Source organism: Procambarus clarkii, chromosome 90 (genome assembly GCF_040958095.1).
Source record: "Procambarus clarkii isolate CNS0578487 chromosome 90, FALCON_Pclarkii_2.0, whole genome shotgun sequence".
NCBI lineage: Eukaryota > Metazoa > Arthropoda > Malacostraca > Decapoda > Cambaridae > Procambarus > Procambarus clarkii.
The window spans coordinates 971,657-991,626 of NC_091239.1; the positions used below are offsets into that span (position 1 = coordinate 971,657).

At 46.6% G+C, this 19,970-nt stretch overlaps 1 protein-coding gene across 1 annotated transcript in view; it reads right to left on the reverse strand.

The window, feature by feature from the left end:
• Positions 1-10,328: 10,328 nt before the first annotated feature.
• Positions 10,329-19,970, reverse strand: part of LOC138359242 (uncharacterized) — a 148,413-nt gene continuing 138,771 nt past the window's right edge. The window contains exon 2 of the mRNA XM_069318231.1: positions 10,329-12,767. Coding sequence (XP_069174332.1) covers positions 10,902-12,641 — 1,740 coding nt within the window. The 5' untranslated portion in view covers positions 12,642-12,767 and the 3' untranslated portion in view covers positions 10,329-10,901. The remainder of the gene's footprint in view (positions 12,768-19,970) is intronic.

The window sequence follows — 19,970 nt, forward strand, 5'->3', positions numbered from 1 at the left end:
TGTGTATGGCGTCCATTGCCGCGCGTCGAGCTCGAAAACCGCAGCATTCATCTCAGAACCATGCCTATTTCACACAGATTCCTTAATAAACGTAAGAGTTTTATATGTCACAAGCAAGATAGAAATATAAGCTTCATTCTAAATACCTTACCATAGGCATATTTAAATTTAAAGCGAAGATACGTGTACTTTTATAATAGCCGAGCTTTAACCCCGGACAGATTGATCGACCGAGCAACTCTCTCTCAGAACAATGTTTATTTCACGTGAATTCGTTAATAAACATATATGTTTTATATGTCTCAAGAAAGGCTGACATATAAGCTTACATACACAGTACATACACAGTACATACACATACACAGTACATACAGTACTGTACAGTACACAGTACATACAGTGCTTACATACACAGTACATACGTCTCCCCAACATACAGTACTACCACTACAAACACTCCCCACACAGTACTACCACTACACACTCTCCCCCACACAGTACTACCACTACAAATTCACCCGAACACATAGTCCTACCATTACACACACTCCCTTACACACAGTACAACAACTACACACTCTCCCCCACACAGTACTACCACTGCGCTCTCTCCTCAACACACAGTACTACCACTACAAACACTCCCTTACACAGTTCTATCACTTCACACACAGTACTAATACTACACGCTTTCCCCCACACAGTACTACCTCTACAAACTCACCCCAACACATAGTACTACCACTACACACACTCTCCCCCACTCACAGTACTACCACTACACACTCTCCCCCACACACAGTACTACCACTACACACACTCCCCCACACACAGTACTAATACTACACGCTTTCCCCCACACACAGTACTACCACTACACACTCTCCCCCACACACAGTACTACCACTACACACATTCCCTCCACATACATTACGGCCACTACACACAATCCCTCACATACAGTACTACCAATACACACTCTCCCCCCACACACAGCACTACCACTACACACTCTTCCCAACATACAGTACGACCACTACACACTCTCCCCAACATACAGAACTACCACTACAAACACTCCCCACACAGTACTACCACTACACACACTCCCCCACACACAGTACTACCACTACACACTCTCCATCACACACAGTACTACCAAGACACACTCTCCCCCCCACACACAACACTACCACTACACACTCTTCCCAACATACAGTACGACCACTACACACACTCCACAAAACACAGTACTACCACTACACGCACTCCCCCAAACACAGTACTACCACTACACCCTCTCCCCCACACAGTACTACCACTACACCCTCTCCCCCACACAGTACTACTACTACACACTCCCCACACACACACACAGTACGACCACTACACACTCTCCCTCACACACAATACTACAATTACACACTCTACCCCACACACAGTACTACCACTACACACACTCCCCCACACACACAGTACCAACACTAAACACTCTCCATCCACACACAGTACTACCTCTACACACTCTTCCCCACACAGTATTGCAACTACACACTCTCCCTAACACACAGTACTACTAAGACACACTCCCCCACATACAGTACGACCACTACATACACTCTACCACACACAGTACTACCACTACACACTCTCCCCCACACTCAGTATTACCACTACACACTCTTCCCCACACAGTACTACCACTACACACTTCCCACACACACACACACACACGTAGTACTACCACTACACACTCTCCCCCACAAACAGTACTACCACTACACACGCTCCCCCGGACAGTACTACCACTATACATTCCCCCAACGCATAGTACTACCACTACACACTCCCCTCACACACACACACACACAGTACTACCACTACACACTCTCCCCCACAAACAGTACTACCACTGCACATTCCCCCAACTTAGTACTACCACTACACACTCTTCCCCACACAGTACTACCACTGCACACTCTCCCCAACACACAGTACTACCACTTCAAACATTCCACCCACACCCAATACAACTACTACACACACTCTCCCCAACATACAGTACGACCACTACACACTCTTCCCTCACACACAGTACTACCACTACACACTCTACCCCACACACAGTACTACCACTACACACTCTCCCCCACATACACTGTACCACCACTAAACACTCTCCCTCCACACTCAGTACTATCTCTACACACAACACACAGTACTACCTCTACACTACAGTTTCAGAGACTACATAGCAGGCACCATGACAATGGGAGGACCAAGGATAGTAGTAGTAGTAATATATAACCCTCCACCAAATGACAGAATAAACAGTCAAGAGAACGAAAACAACAACATGGCAGTTAACACTATAATTGAGAGGGCAGCCTCTGCTGCCTGTAGAAATAGATCCCACCTGCTCATCATGGGGGACTTCAATCATGGAAGCATTGATTGGGAGAACGAGGAACCGCATGGCATGGTATAAAAACAGGGTATAAAAACACGCAAATCCAACAAAGTTCACTTTATAGATGGTCTCCTTCATGAGGCAATTGCAGTGTTTGCAGCCCTAACGGAAACTCACACAAAGGACTACCTTGATGGTGATATATGGATCTCAGAATACAATCTCTTCAGATGTGATAGGAAACACCGGTTTCAGGGTGGGGTCAGCCTCTACATCAAAGACACACTCATCTGTACTGAGCTGCTAAACACCTCAAATGATATGGTGGAAGTGCTGATAGTCAAAATAGAGATCCTAAATATAGTTGTTGTCCTTGTATATAAGTCACCGGAGGCAAACCCTCAGCAGTTTAAAGACCAACTAATGAAAATAGAGCACTGCTTGGAAAACCTCACAAATCCAGCTCCGAACATCATCCTGCTTGGGGATTTCAACCTACGGCACCTGAAATGGAAGCACCTGGCTAATACAGTAATATCAGAAAGAATACCAGGAAGTAGCCTAAATGAACAGGCACATGCAAATGACCTACTGCGGATGTGCGATAGGTTTGCCTTAAACCAGCAAATAGTAGAACCAACTAGGAAGGAGAACACGCTGGACCTCATTTTCACTAATAATGATGGGTTGATCGGGAACATAATGATTACAAATACCTGTTACTCAGATCACAACTTAATTGAAGTTCTGACAACCATGGGGAATGGACCTTCAAAACCAGTCCAGATTCCCGGTGGAGGAGATTTCAGCAAATTCAACTTCAATAATAAACGGATAAACTGGAAGCAAATAAACCAGGACTTCACAGAAACAAACTGGGAAGAACAGCTAGGAAATGAAAACCTGAACCAGTGCCTGGAAAAAAAAAGCTCAGTAGCACTAGAAATATGTTCAAACCGCATACCCCTAAGAAAAAAGAGAAAGAGATGCAGATTGGAACGGGAACGTCGATCCCTATATAGGCGAAGAAAACGAATCGCGGAACAACTTGAGAGTCGCACCCTATCTCAAGAACGGCGAAGAAGGTTGGGTAGAGAAATAGAAACAATTGAACTCAAGCTACAAGAATCATACAAAACCCAGGAGAGGCAAAGAGAGCAAAAGGCCATAAGTGAAATAGAGAGAAATCCGAAATACTTTTTTTCCTATGCAAAATCAAGTTCAAATATCACATCTAGTATCGGGCCACTGCCAAAGGGAGATGGAACTTTCACCGATGACAACAAAGAAATGAGCGAGTTACTGAGGAAGCAGTACGACTCTGTTTTCAGCGAGCCATTAAATGCACTAAAGATTGATAACCCAAATGAATTTTTCATGGATATGATACCAACATCAAATCATATATCAGACGTCGCCCTATCCCCACTAGATTTTGAAGAAGTCATAAACAGTATGCCTATGCACTTTGCACCAGGCCCGGATTCTTGGAACTCCATATTCATCAAGAACTGTAAAAAACCACTATCGCAGGACCTTCACATTCTGTGGAGACAAAGCCTAGATACTGGCGTTATCCCTGACATACTAAAACAGCAGAGATAGCACCACTCCATAAAGGAGGAAATAAGGCAGAGGCAAAAAATTACAGACCGTTAGCACTAACATAGCACATCATAAAAATTTTTGAGAGAGTGCTAAGAAGTAAGATCACAAAATACATGGAATCACAGCATCTCCATAACCCCGGACAACATGGTTTCAGAACAGGGCGCTCTTGCCTGTCGCAGTTGCTGGACCACTATGATATGGCATTAGATGCTATGGAAGACAAACAAAATGCTGATGTAATTTCCACAGATTTCGCAAAAGCTTTTGATAAATGTGACTATGGTGTTATTGCACATAAAATGCGTTCAAAAGGAATTACCGGGAAAATAGGCAGATGGATCTACAATTTCCTGACTAAAAGAACCCAATGTGTAATAGTCAGCAAAATAAAACCCAGCCCATCAACCGTGAAGAGCTCAGTCCCCAAGGGTACTGTGCTTGCTCCAGTACTTTTTCTCATCCTCATATCGGACATAGACCAGAACACAACCTATAGCACTGTATCATCCTTTGCAGATGACACTAGGATTTTCATGAGAGTTGGCAACATAGAGGACACGGCAAACCTCCAATCAGATGTAGATCAGGTCTTTCTATGGGCTACAGAAAATAATATGGTGTTTAACGAGGATAAGTTCCAGCTCATGCGCTACGGAAAAATTGAAAATATATAAACAGAAACCACGTACAAAACTCAGGCAAATCATAACATAGAACGAAAAGGCAATGTAAAGGATCTGGGTGTACTCATGTCGGAAGACCTTACCTTTAAAGAACACAATAAAGTAGCCGTCACAACTGCAAGAAAAATGACAGTTTGGATAACAAGAACTTTTCACACTAGAGATGCTATACCGATGATGATACTTTTCAAAACGCTTGTGCTCTCTAGAGTGGAGTACTGCTGCACAATGACAGCCCCTTTCAAAGCTGGAGAAATTGCTGACCTGGAGAGCGTGCAGAGATTCTTTACTGCTAGAATCCACTCAGTAAAATATCTAAATTACTGGGACCGACTAAAGAGCCTAAATCTGTACTCCCTTGAGCGCAGGCGGGAGAGATACATAATAATTTACACGTGGAAAATAATTGAGGGGCTAGTCCTAAACCTGCACACAGAAATAACATCACATGAGACCAGAAGACATGGCAGGATGTGCAGAATACCCCCGTTGAAGAGCAGAGGTGCAACAGGTACTCTGAGAGAGAACTCTATCAACATCAGAGGCCCGAGACTGTTCAACACGCTTCCACTACACATAAGGGGCATAACTGGCCGACCCCTCACAGTGTTCAAGAGAGAACTGGATAAGCACCTCCAAAGGATACCTGATCAACCAGGCTGTGACTCATACGTCTGGCTGCGAGCAGCCGCGTCTAACAGCCTGGTTGATCAGTCCAGCAACCAGGAGGCCTGGTCGACGACCGGGCCGCGGGGACACTAAGCCCCGGAAGCACCTCAAGGTAACCTCAAGGTATGGCGGCGAGGATACGTGGAGAGCCAAAGTACTGGAGGTGGTGACTAGAAGCTTCTTAACCCAGCATGTCAGAAATCCCACAATGATGAGAGGAAATGACGAACCAGCGAAACTCGACCTGGTCTTCACCCTGAACGACTCTGACATAAGAGAAATCGGTTTTGAGGTTCCAGTAGGAATGAACGAACTCAGTGTATTGGTGTTTGAGTACCTGATTGAAGAAGGGTTATTGAACTAGAGGAGGGATACCGAAACCAAAAGGTTAGCATACCGAAAGGGAAACTATGAGGAGATAAGAAAATTCCTAACAGATATAGCATGGGAAACAGAGCTCAGGGAAAAGACGGCCCAAGATATGATGGACTACATCACGCAAAAGTTCAAGGACGCAGCAAACAAGTTTGTCCCAGCCCAAAAGGAAAACAGTGAAATGAAGATGAGAAACCCATGGTTTAATCAGAAATGTAGGCTAGCTAAGCAGCAAAGTAAAAGGGCATGGAGAACCTATAGAAATAACAGGACACTGAAGAGCAGAGAAAGATAGCAGAATGCTAGGAATGAATATGTCAGGATGAGAAGAGAGGCAGAAAGACAATACGAAAACGACATCGCAAGCAAGGCAAAGACTCAGCCTAAATTGCTGCATAGCCACATCAGGAAAAAAACAACAGTAAAGGAACAGGTTATGAAAATAAGGATAGGGGCAGAAGGATTCACTACAAACGACAAGGAAGTGTGTGAGGAACTGAATAAGAAATTCCAAGAGGTCTTCACCTTAGAGCAAGGAGAGATCCCAGAGATAAGAGAGGGAATAGCTAACCAGGAACAAATGGAAGAGTTCGAGATTACCAGCGGGGAAGTAAGGAAGTGTTTACTAGAGTTGGATGTGACAAAGGCTATAGGCCCAGATTTAATCTCCCCTTGGATACTAAAGGAAGGAGCAGAAGAACTGTGCCTACCACTCTCCATAGTGTATAACAAATCTCTGGCAATAGGCGAACTACCAGAAATTTGGAAAGCAGCTAACGTAGTCCCGATATATAAGAAAGGGGATTGACAGGAGGCACTGAATTACAGGACAGTGTCCCTAACCTGCATACCATGCAAGCTGATGGAGAAGATTGTGCGAAGAAAGCTAGTGGAGCACCTGGAGCGAAAGAACTTTGTAACACAGCACCATCATGGATTCAGGGATGGCAGGTCCTGCCTCACAGGGTTACTTGAATTCTATGACCAGGCAACAAAAATAAGGCAAGAAAGAGAAGGGTGGGCAGACTTTTTTTTTGGATTGTCAGAAAGCCTTTGATACAGTGCCACACAAGAGGCTAGTGAAAAAGCTGGAGATGCAGGCTGGAGTGAAAGTGAAGGTACTCCGTTGGATACAGGAATACCTAAGCAACAGGAGACAATGAGTCACTGTGAGGGGTGAGGTCTCAGATTGGCGAGACGTTACGAGTGGAGTACAGCAGGGGTCAGTCCTTGGACCTATACTGTTTCTGATTTACCTGCGCCACTGGGGCGCAGGTAAATCTTGCGAAATCCGGTCTTATGGGTCTTGGTGGGTGGTCCTCTCGTCTTGTGTGGGTGGGGTCATGGTTTCCGGTTGTCACTTCTATGCGGGTTTTGGGGCTTACCTGGTTCGCTTCCTATGGGAGGTCCTTGGCTTGCAATTGGGATATGGTTTCCCGGAGTGTCGGTGTTGCGATTGGGTTGCTGGCTGTGCGCCCGTTGACGCTTTATCAGCGGGCGTTGCTTATGAATTGCAAAGTTTTGTCCTGGGTCTGGTTCGTGGCTCGGATTTTCCCCCTGGATCGTAAGCTGGCTTTCGGGGTGGAACGCCAGGTTTATCGTTATGTGTGGTGTGGTCGTTACCGCCCAATTCGCCGGTCGACGTTGGTGTTGGCTGTGCGGGAGGGTGGGGTGGGCATTCCTGATGTGTTCACGAGGGCTCGGGCGCTCTTTTGGGTCTCGTTGTGTCAGGGGTTTGAGTTGGGTGGGGGGCTCAATGGTTTGTGTGTTTATTATTGCTCTGTTAGGTTTAGCTATTTGGTGGATTTTGGTGTTTGTCGGGAGGCGGCGGTCTGCACCCCCCCGGTTTACTCTTGGGCCGTGGCGATTCTTCGGGAGGTATGCCGTTGTCGGTCAAGGCGGTGTATCGGGTTTTGTTTCGTCGTGTTCCACCGCGGGTGGAGGGTTTGTTCCCGTGTTGGGATTGGGGGGATGTGTGGGCGGCGCTAGGGGCTCGGTTTCTGGCTCCGCAACAGCGGGAATTGTTGTTTCGGCTCTTGCATTTGTCGTTGGCGACTAATGCACGGTTGTGCATGCTGGGTTTGCGTGCCTCTGATGCGTGTGTGCACTGTGGTCTCCCTGAGACGCAGTTGCATGTCTTATATTTTTGCGGGCGGTTGCGGGGTTTGCTTGATTGGTTTCGGGACGTGTTGGTTGGAGTTTGTGGACCTGAGTGTCGGGGTGACCTTTGAGATCTTTGTTTTTGTCCTTTCCGCGGAGGTCGCGCCGTGTTCGTAATACGCTTTGTCTTCTTGTTGCTGACTTTGTGTATTGTGTGTGGGTGGGTCGGAGGGAAGGTTATGGGGTTGCTAGGCTTTTGGGGTTTTTGAGGGGTCGTTTGCGGTTCACGTGGTGGTGGGTGCAGCGTGCGTTTCCGAGCGAGTTCCGTGGTTGGTTCACGGGTGGGTATGTGCGTGGGGTTGCTTTTGGGTGAGTGGTATTCTGTTTTCATCCTAGATCCCCGGCCCTCCGGTCGGCCTCCTCGGGGAAGTTGTGCTGGGTGTGTGTGTGGTTGCTCCTGTGGTTGTGTGTTCGGTTTGGTGTGTGGGGTTGTGTGTGAGTGTGGGTTTGCTTCTATGTTGGCTCCTGCGTGGGCCGTTGCTTGTACCTTGAGTGAGTTGCATGCGGCTGTTTTGTTACTCATTTTCTTCGTTTGATTGCTGTTCTTCCTGGAAGTGTGTTTGTTTAGGGTACATGTATCTCTGTGTTTCATTGTTCGCCCCGGATTCTTTCTTGGGGTTGTCATATAGTAGTGCCTGGGCCTTGGCCATGGTTTGTTTTTATGTTAAAGACTTATATGATTTGTGTGCGATGTGCTTATGCTTTGTGTTATTTCTGTACTTGTGTGCATTGTGTATTTATATGTGTGTCTGGTTTATTCTTTATATGTTAGTTGTGTCTTTCCATGTCCGTATGCGTCCGTTTGTTGTGTGTCCGTTTCTATGTTTATGTGTATTCGGACTTGTGTCCCTGGAGTTTCTGGGGTCTTATTATGCAATGTTCTCTTCTATGCCTGTTTATGAAAATGTTTTTGTTGTTATGTTCTGTTCTTAGGTTCATGTCATGTATATATTTTGCTATACTTTGTATAGCAAAACATATTGTATATATTGTATATATACTTTTATCAAAATAAAAAAAAAAAAAAAAAAAAACTACACACTCCCCCCCACACACAGTACTACCACTACACACACTCCCTCCACGCACAGTACGACCACTACACACTCTACCTCACACACAGTACTACCACGATAAACTCTCCCCCACACACAGCAATACCACTACACACACTCCCTCCACACACAGTACGACCACTACACACTCCCAAACAATCAGTACTACCACTACACACACTCTCCAACACATAGTACTACCACTACACACACTCCCCCCACATACAGTACAACCACTACACACACTCCCCAATATACAGTACGACCACTACACACTCACCCCAACATACAGTACGACCACAACACACTCTTCCCCACATACATTACGACCACTACACACTCACCCCAACATACAGTACTACCACTACACACTATTCCCCCCACAGACAGTATGTCCACTCCACACATTTCCCCCACATACAGTACGACTACTACACACTCTTGCCAACATAGAGTACGACCACTACACACTCTCCACAACATACAGTACGACCAATACACACTCTCCCCAACATACAGTACTACCAATACACACACTTCCCCACAGTCAGTACTACCACTAAACACACTCCCCCACACACAGTACTACCACTACACACTCTCCCCACACACAGTACTACCACTACACACTCTCCCCACACACAGTACTACCACTACACACTCTCCTCCCACACACTACTACCACTACACACACTCCCCCCCACACAGTACCAACACTACACAGTCTCCCCCACACAGTACTACCACTACACACTCTTCCAACACACAGTACTACCACAACAAACATTCCCCCACACATTACTACCTATACACACTCTCCCCCACACACAGTAGTAACACTATACACACACTCCCCCACACACAGTACTACCACTACACACTCTCCCCCACATACGGTACTACCACTACACACTCTCTCCAGCACAGTACTACCACTACACATATTCCCTCCACACACACTACGACCATTCCACACTCTCCCTAACACATAGTACTCCCACTACACACACTTCCCACATACAGTACGACCACTACACACTGTCCCTCACACACAGTACTACCACTACACACTCTTCCCCACGCACGGTACTACCACTACACACACTCCCCAGCACAGTACTACCACTACACACATTCCCCAGCACAGTACTACCACTACACACATTCCCTCCACACACAATACGACCATTCCACACTCTCCCTAACACACAGTACTACCACTACTCCCTCCCCCACACACAGTACTACCACTACACACACTCCCCCACATACAGAACGATCACTACACACTCTCCCCCACACACAGTACTACCACTAAACACTCTCCCCACACACTTTTTTTTTTTTTTTTTTTTTTTTTTTTTTTTTTTTTTTTTTTTTTTTTTTTTTTTACATGCAAGCATGCGTATAACGTACAAGAAAAACAGAACAAATATAACATAGAACAAAAGTACAAAGCACACATATGTACAAGGACAAAGGAACAAATCAATAGAAGACCAGCCAGAAGGGCTGACCACAAAAAAATGCATATACAAACAATACACAATTAGTAACACAGTGTAATACAAACATAAGGGAAAACCCCAGGACAAAATGCACACAAAACAAGCCTGCTAACACCTCAAATACATACAGAGAGGCGAGAAACATACAAGAATAAGGACAATAACAATAAAGAAAACAGATCCGCCATAACAAACGGAAGGCAAAACAGAAAGAGCACACGCCAACAGCCTGAAGGGCACACAATATGACAAACAAGTGCACACGAAATCCACAACCGAACACACAAACGCATAGGAACCGCACACCCCCCCACGAGCCATACAAAAAAACCCACAAAACAAACCGGAGCACGCAGGAACCGGGAAACAATACCCACCCCACCCACTCACATACACACCCCACAACCAGGCAACACAAAATACATAGAAATCACTTGCGAGGAACCTCGTGAGAAATGTACTTCTCCGGGAACTGCTCACGAGGATATTTCGACTTGTAAGCTTCCCAGACGAGATCATCAAGGTCGGTAGGGTTTTTGATCCCCCGCACTCGGGCGGGTATCATAAACTCGGGAACATCTATATCTGGCGGCATCGGCCAATGCCTAAGGTCACTGACGCAAGTCGCATAACGAGGCCGGGGAGCGCCAACCACGCCCTTCGAGGAAGCAGATGACACCGGAGAAGCGGACGAGGGACGCCGAGCCTGCCACGCCTTCGCCATCGGAGCAGGTGTCGGACGCTGAGACGACAGCACTTCCACGGATACCGCAGGAGACACGGAAGGGACTGCAGGAAACGGAAGAGGCGGCAAGACCGCTGCCGAGGAAACGGGTAACGAGGAAGGGGCCACAGAACATCCAGAGCGAGCATCCTTTCTCAACATCACCACCAGGCCACCCCGCTCACCACCAACTACAGCAGGGGGAACCACCGCCCACGAAGAACCGGAGCCATCCGACGCAGGACCCTCGGACACCGGACCAGAGGTTGAGGCCGAAACGCCGGCACCGGCATCCTCAGGCAAGTGTACCTCCGCCACCACCGTAGTGTGCACCACATCCGGAGCCACGCCACCGTCAACGGAAGGACGACACTCGTCGAATTCGCCAACATCAGCCCACACAGAAGAACGCCGGGAACGCTTAGGCTCGGGCCGCACATCATCAGACCCGGAGGCAGACTCAGCGACCCGCGCAGCACCAACCGAGCGAACCGACGCACGCCGCAGCACGGCAGCCTCCTCAACCACACGGGGCACCAGGCCAGGCACAGGAGGGAATTCCGGATCCACCTCAGCTCCCAGCACAGCCGGGACAGACGGCGAGGGTGCAGGGACCGGGACAGACACAGCAGAGGAAGAACTGGAAGACGAGGGGACCGAGCAAACGGCAGGCGGAAGAGGCTCAGGGACACCAGCTGGAGCACTAGGCGAGGACACAACCTCCGGAGGAGATGCGGCAACAACAGGGGGCGCAACAGGCGGAGCAACAGATGCTACAGAGGGCACCTCCTCAGCCGAAGAGACGTCCATACCCACCGAATCATCCCCCACAGGAAGGGGCGGAAAATCCTCCTCACTGAAGAGGTTCACTGGTGCAACAGGAGGCGCAGAACAGTCAGCAGCCTGATGGCCCAAAAGACCACAACGATAACACGTCCGCGGCTGACGGGCGTAAAACACCCGAACGTTGAACCCCATAAGGCGCACAGAGGACGGAATATCCGCCCGGAGTCTCATGCCCAGGGTGCGAATGTTAGTCCTCACACCCTTAAGAGGACTAGAAGACACCACGTTCACTCTCACACTAACAACTGCGCCAAACCGCCCGAAATACCGCCGTAGCAGAGCCTCTGGAAACTCCAAGGGAGCCCCATGCACACTGATGTAAGTAAGTGCACCACTTCTATCCGAGAGGGTGACAGTGCCCGCACCATCCGGCAGGGGCAGTGTCCGCCCCTCGTATCGCCGGAGAAAATCGCGATACGCCGCCTCCTCTGCAAACTTCACAATGGCCCTACGGGCCGTTACCAACTCTACCCCATAAATCGCAAACACAGGGACAGAGAGCAGTTCACAAGCCAGGGCAATCTCCGGGTAACCAGCCCGCACAGAGAACTCTAGTCCCACAGACTGAGCCCGGACGACTGGGGGTAGAGGGACCCCCATCGTAACGCCACGTCAGCACAGGCGAGCAGACACACCCGCCCCCAACCGGCCGAAACGGGCAAACAACACCAAACTGCTGGAGCGCCGATTCAACACGTCTGCCCCGCACCGAAGCTAGGGCCAGACCTCCCCACACACAGTACTACCACAACAAACTCTCCCCAGCACAGTACTACCATTACACACACTCCCCAACATACAGAATGACCATTACACACACTCCCCCACACAAACACAGCACTATCACTACACACACTACACCACATAGAGAACGACTACTACACACAGTACTACCACTACACACTCTTCCCCACACACAGTACTACCACTACACACACTCTCCCACATACAATACGATCACTACACACTCTCCCCAACATACAATTAACTACACACTCTCCCCAACATACAGAACTACCACTACACACTGTTCCCCTACATACAGTACGACCGCTACACACACTCCCCAACTTAGAGGATGACCACTACACACTCTCCCCAACATACAGTACAACCAATACACACACTCCGCCACAGTCAGTACTACCACTACACACATTCCCCCCCACACACAGTACGACCACTCCACACTCTCCCTCACACACAGTACTACCACTACTCTCTCCCCCACACACAGTACTACCACTACACACACTCCCTGAGTCTGGCCCTAGCTTTGGTAGGGGACAGACGTGTGCTTCGGAACTCCAGCAGTTGGTGCTGTTTGCCAGTTTCGGCCGGTTGGGGGCGGGTGTGTCTCTGCCCGCCTGTGCTGACGTGGGCAGTGTTGTTGCCTGCCTGGCTGCGTGCTGACGTGGCCGTTTTGACATGGGGGGCCTAGCAATTCCTCCTGTTTTGCGGGTGAATTCCGTGGGTCTGGAATTCTCGTGCAAGGCTGGTTATCCGGCCATTGAGTTGGTAATGTGCGATATGCTTCGTGTCCCGGTGGAGGCTGTGTATGGAGTTGAGCTTGTTACGACCCACCGGGCGATTGTCAAGTTCGTGTGGGAGGAGGAGTATCGGGATTTCCTCCGGCGGAACGAAGGGCGTTCGTTGCAGTTGCCGGATGGCGCCGGCTCCGTTACGATCTCGGACCGAAGTGGTGCCCTGACATATGTCAGTGTGCACGGTGCGCCCCTGGAGTTCCCTGAAGACCTTCTCCGGCGCTTCTTCGGGAGGTATGGTGTAGTCATCAGTGTGCGGGTGAACAAGCTTTCCTCGGGGAAGTATGCTGGGAAGCAGACGAACGTCCGTACCTTAGGTATGCGCCTGCGGTCGGATATCCCATCTTCTGTCCGGCTGCTGGGTTACTACGTTCGGGTGTATTATGCCCGGCAGCCCGTACTTGTTTCCGGTGTGGCCAGTTAGGGCATCAGGCTGCCAGGTGCTCTGAGGCGCCTGCTGCACCTGTTAACTTGTTTCGGGAAGAGGATTTCCCGCCGCTCCCTCAGGACGTGGATTCCGGTGATGATGTGGGGCAGGTCCCATTCGCTGCTGATGCGGCCCCCCCCCCCTGCGTCACCCGACGTGCCCCCGGTGGTTGTTGTCCCTCCTCCGAGTGTTCCCGTGGCTCCTGTCGCTGGTCACTTCGCTGTGCCAGTTGCTCCCGAGGGTCTTCCGGCTGGTCTCTGTGGGTCGTCTGTGTCTTCCTCGAATCCTGCTGCTGTGCCTGGTCCTGCACCCTCGCCAGGTGTCACGGCTGTGCTGGGTGTTAGGGGGGCTGCGGAGCGTCCTGTTGTGTGCGTCCCAGTTCCCCATGTGGTTGAGGCTGCTGCCGTACTGCGTCGGGCGTTGGTTCGCCCGGTTCGTGAGACCCGTGGTTCTGGGTCCGCCTTCGGCTGTGAGGATGTGCGGCCTGTGCCCAAGCGTTCCAGGCGTTCTTCTACTGCTTGGGCTGATGCGGAGGATTACGACGCAGGTGGCGCTTCGGGAGATGATGTGGCGATTCCGGGTGCTTCGCGCTCTACTTCGCTGGTGGTGGCTGATGTACATGTGTCTGCTGTTGACGATGGGTGTACGTCTGCTTTACCTCCTATTCTTTCTCCTGCAGAAGGTTCGACGCAGTGGGAGGTAGTTGCTCCTACAGACGCGGGTGGTGTGGGTTCTGGTGCGAGCCGAGGCATCAAGCTGGTGCTGAAGAAGGATGCTAAGCGTGGGGGGTCCCAGCAGGTACAACGTTCGGTGGTTGACGCGGAGCCCCGTGAGACAGCCGAGGAGGCTCCCAGTGCGATGCCCAAAGCCCGGCCTAGTGGGAAGGACCCTCTCCCTATCATCCTGGCCTCTGGAGTGGCGCATGATGATCAACATCTTTTGCGGTTTGACATTGATGACCGCGTGCGTCCGGTTCCGTGGTGCCCTTCTACCATCTGGATTCGATGGGCTCATTGTTTTATTGTGGGTGTGCTGGAGTCCATGCCTGATCCTCGTACAGTTCGTACTGAACCTATTTCGGAGCACGTCATGTTACTTTGGGAGGCGTATTGTATTCGCTTCCCGGCGGCGGAGTGGCCGGATAAGTATGAGACATTTGAGTAGTCTGTGTGCTTGGTGTGTGCTTGGTCCTGTAGTTTGTTTTGTAATGTGTACCTATTGTGCGCCCTTCAGGCCGGTGCTTTGTTGTATTTCTTATATTTCCGGTATTGTTTCTATCATTTTTGTTTCATTATGTTTCTGTTCATGGTTGTTTATGTTGTAGGCCCTTCAGGCCGGTGTTTAGTGTCTTTGAAAACTTTTGTATAAAGTTGTATTGTTTTGTTTTGTGTTGAAGTGTCTGGTTTTGTTTCATGATATACTTTGTTGTTCTATTCTCGGTCCTTCAGGCTAGTGCATGTTTGTTGTGTTTGTGACTATTTTGTTTTCAGGTGTGCGTGTTTTGCTTGTTTATTTTTGTTAAATTTTTATTGTTTATTTTGGCCTGGCCCTTTGTTTACGGGGCGGGTGGTTTGGTGTGTGTGTTTTTTGTTCCTGTATTGTTTGTGCTGTGCGTTTGACCTGGTGTTTTTGTATTGCTTTACCTGTTGTACGTGTTTGTCCTTTATGTTTTGTTTGGACTGTATTGTGTTTGTCAGTTAAATTTAGTTAATCTATACATCTCTGATAGCTCCCTTGATTTACGATACTTGCCAGATTCCTTCTTTTCTGAAGATACACTTGTGGTAGGGGATTTTAATGCCAGACATCCAGCTTTAGGATCAAGGGGTAAAGCAAATAGGAATGGTTGCAGATGGTACCAGTTTTTGCAGGAACATGAAGATGTTCAACTGCTGGGCGAGCCCTCTCCTACTCATTTGAGGGGAGGGAGATTAGATTATGCTTGTTTAATAAATGCTGAGGGCATAGAGGGGAATTGTCTTACTGTGGATGAAATGCTAAGTGATCATTTTGCATTACAAATACAGCTTAAACTAGATAAAAAGCATGCCTGCCTTCAGAGGAAAAGGTTAAAGTTTAATGAGGGAGAATTAAGGGGTCTTGTCGGCCATATTAAGTCTTGGTATGATACTTATAAGCCGGTTTCGGCAGAAGCATTTTATGAAGATTTAATTAAGGAGGTAGATGTATTTAATGCAACATTGAACCGGAAACCATCTAGTATAAAAAGGCATCCCCCCAGAAAAGAAAATTATACACATGACAAGATGCTTAAGGGGTGGACATTAACAATGAGGAGAGCTCACAGGGATTGGAATAGGAATGGTAGGACTGAGGAAGGGAAGAATGCTTTACTGGCAGTTGCTAGGCTGTGTGGGGAGAAGAGAAAGGAAATTAGGAGCAAGTATTGGCAGGAATTTGCAGAGAAAGTTGGGAGTAACAGAAACTTGAAGGAAATCTGGCAAGACGTAAATAAAATAAGGGGTAAAAAGCACAATTTTGTTGCACATCCAGACCCGCAAGGAATTGCAAATGAGCTCGTAAATAAATGGGCGGAAGCTGCCAAACTTAGTTCATTACCCGCTGTAACGAGAGAGTCATTAGATTCTTGGAAAGATCTAAGAAAGGATTTTATACTTATAGCAGGTAACAGTGGTGATGTCACTTGCACAGGTATTACCAGAGAAGAACTAATAACGGCGATTAAAGTTGGGAAATCTACCGCACCTGGGGAGGATGGAGTAACTTATGAAATACTTAATGAACTTGCCACTATGACGAAAAGCCCACTTTTAGACCTCTTTAATATTAGTTATAAAGAGTGCAGTATTCCCAGTAAATGGAAAAAAGCTATGATCATCCCTATCCCTAAAGCCAATGGAGAGTATAGACCTGTGTCTTTAACCTCGTGTTTTTGTAAAATGATGGAGAGGATCATTTTAAATAGACTTTTATATATAATAGGTGATCAGCTGTCTAGTAATTTGTTCGGGTTCCTCAAAGGAAAAAGTACCTCTGATTGTATTATTAAATGTCTAGCTAATGAAAATGATTATTATAGAATTTTCATTGATTTACAAGGAGCTTTTGATAAAGCCAACAAAGAGGTTATTTTATATGAATTAGCTAGTCTTGGTGTTAAAGGGAAATTATTGCGCTGGATAGGGGATTATCTTTACGAAAGGAAGGCTCAGGTGTGGTATCAAGGTTGTATGTCAGGTGTGAGGTCTTTTGAACTCGGCACACCTCAGGGAGGAGTTTTGAGTCCCACCCTGTTTAATGTACTAATGAATAAGATAGCATCTGAGAGATACTCAAATGGGGTAACTCCGATCATATATGCCGATGATATTTTATTTCAGGGCAAAGATATTTCAAAGGTTCAAACAGTGTTGGACAATTTCGGAAACCTGTGTCACCATATGGGATTGGTGGTTAATGAAAACAAAACTAAGTTTGAATGTAGAAGTCGGAGCCCCATTGTTTTGAAAATAAACGATAAAAATATAGAGAGAGTTAATATATATAAATATTTAGGCATATATGTTGGATATACCCATGAGAGTTTGGAAGCTGAGATGAACAGACTGTTGGGTCAATGTCGGAAGAGATTACAACCTCTGAAGGCTTTGGCATGCTGTGGAAAGGGAGTGGGAGTCCCTGTGCTACGAATGTTATACTTGAGTACTGTAAGATCTCTTATTGATTATGCTGCACCTGTCATTTCTTGTTTTGGTAAAGGTAGGATGGGCAAGTTGGAGAAGGTACAAAATGAAGCAATGAGAATTATCTTAGGATGCCCAAGAAATGCTATGATTGAGATAATGAGGATGGAGTTGAATCTGCAGAGTATTGGGGATAGAATTTCAGAGACAAATGTAGCCTCTGCCATTAGATTAATGAGAGGTGGGGGAGCTAATGAATTAATCCTCTCGGTTCAAAAGGTGGGAAGTAGTGAACAGTGTATGATGAAGAAGAGAGTATATATGAATAAATTATGTTATAATGTTATAAAGTATGATGTTATTACAGAGTGTATTGCTGTGCCCAAGAGAAAATTTACACCACCATGGGAGGATTGTAATGTAGATGTAGTAATTACTCCCTTGCATAAGAAAAAAAGTATGTATGAAATAGGAGAGCTGAGGGCAACATATGATTGTATAATTAGAAAACTGCCTACGGAAAACACTCTACATGTATATTGTGATGGGTCAGTAGCTAGGGATGGGAAGGCAGGATGTGGAGTCTTGATCAGGGAGTACACTGACATCGGCACTGTAGATACTGTTATTGGACGCCGCTTAACTGACAATGTCTCTTCAACGCAGGCTGAACTCCAAGGAGTATTAGCAGGATTACAGGAAGTAGTCAAATGTGGAAAAAATGCTTGCTTCTTTATTGACAGCAGAGGAGCGTTAGAGTCTTTAAATAGCAGACGCCCAGTATATCAGAATATTGTGATAGAGTGTAGAGAGAATGTTAAGAGACTAGAAAAAACTGGGTATAAAGTAAGATTCATGTGGATCCCTTCACATGTGGGAATACTGTTGAATGAGGTAGTTGATGACATAGCGAAGAGAGCCACTGAAAAAACTCTTGTTGATGTTGTATGTCAGTTAACCTTGAAACAAATAAAAACAAGACTCAAGGTGATTCAGGAGGGTGAAGAAATGATAAAGAGAATGGCAATGGTGGATAGTAGTAACACACTTAAGAATTATTCAATAATAAATACAAATTCGTCCTTCACTTATGGTAAAGGAAAGTCTACTTGGAAGGATTCAATTTACTTGAGATTACGATTAGGATATAAATATATCTGGCAATACGGTGTTGATGTCAGTGAAAAAGATAAGGAGTGTAAATTATGTAGTATGCCGTCCGCCCACACCTTAGAACATTATGTATTAGAGTGTCACCTTATTGAAAAATATAGAAATAAGGAAATAAATAGTGTACCACATCAAATTGTTTGGATGTGTGATAATGGTATAATAGACAGTATACTTAGGAGCTACAAGAATTTTGCCCCAAGAATGTAACAATTATATGCTGTACTTGCTGTATGCAATGTTAAATGGGATTTTTGTACTGCTATATGTCTATTTGTACTCACTGAATTTGTGCGCCCCTTGAGGGACTTGAAGTAGAGGGGGGTAGAAATAGCCTAAGCTACTCTATCCCTTTGAGATGTATTTATTGCTTATCTCAATAAACATACTTGAACTTGAACTTGAACTTGTGTTTGTCCTGTTATGTTTCCTGTTATGCCTCTTGATGTATGGTTTGTTTTTCTGGAGGTTTTGTTTTGTGATGTTACTGTGTTTGCTTGTTTGTCATTGTATTATGTTTTGTGCTTTGATATATGCTGTCATTTTCTATGCTTTTCTCGTGTGTGTGCTTTGTTGTGCTCTGCTGTCAGCCCTTCTGGCCGGTGGTCTATTGTTTTCCATTCTTATGTATTGTGTATTTGTTTTTATTGTATTTAATTTGCATGCTTTGCATGTAAAAAAAAAAAAAAAAAAAAAAAAAAAAAAAACTACACACACACTCCCACATACAGAACGATCACTACACACTCTCCCACACACTGTACTACCACTACACACATTTTCCCCACACAGTAAATTTTTTGGGTCAAATTGATTGGAAAGGCTTGGGTATGGGGTGTGGGCCGGTCTTGGAGCGAGACATGAACCCAGCGATAGGTGACTTAAATGGGGATTTCGATGTGGATTCAATATATAACTTATTTAAGAATATTCTAAACAAAGCACAGGAACGTAGTATACCATACAAATTGAATAGATCGTATACTAATGACCCAAAGTGGATAACAAAGAATTTGAAGAACCTTATAGGTAAAAAGAGAGCTTGGTACAAAAGGATTAAAAATGGGGAGGTCACTTTAGAACAGGAATTCGTACAACTGGTTAGAAATGTTAAAAAAGAGAT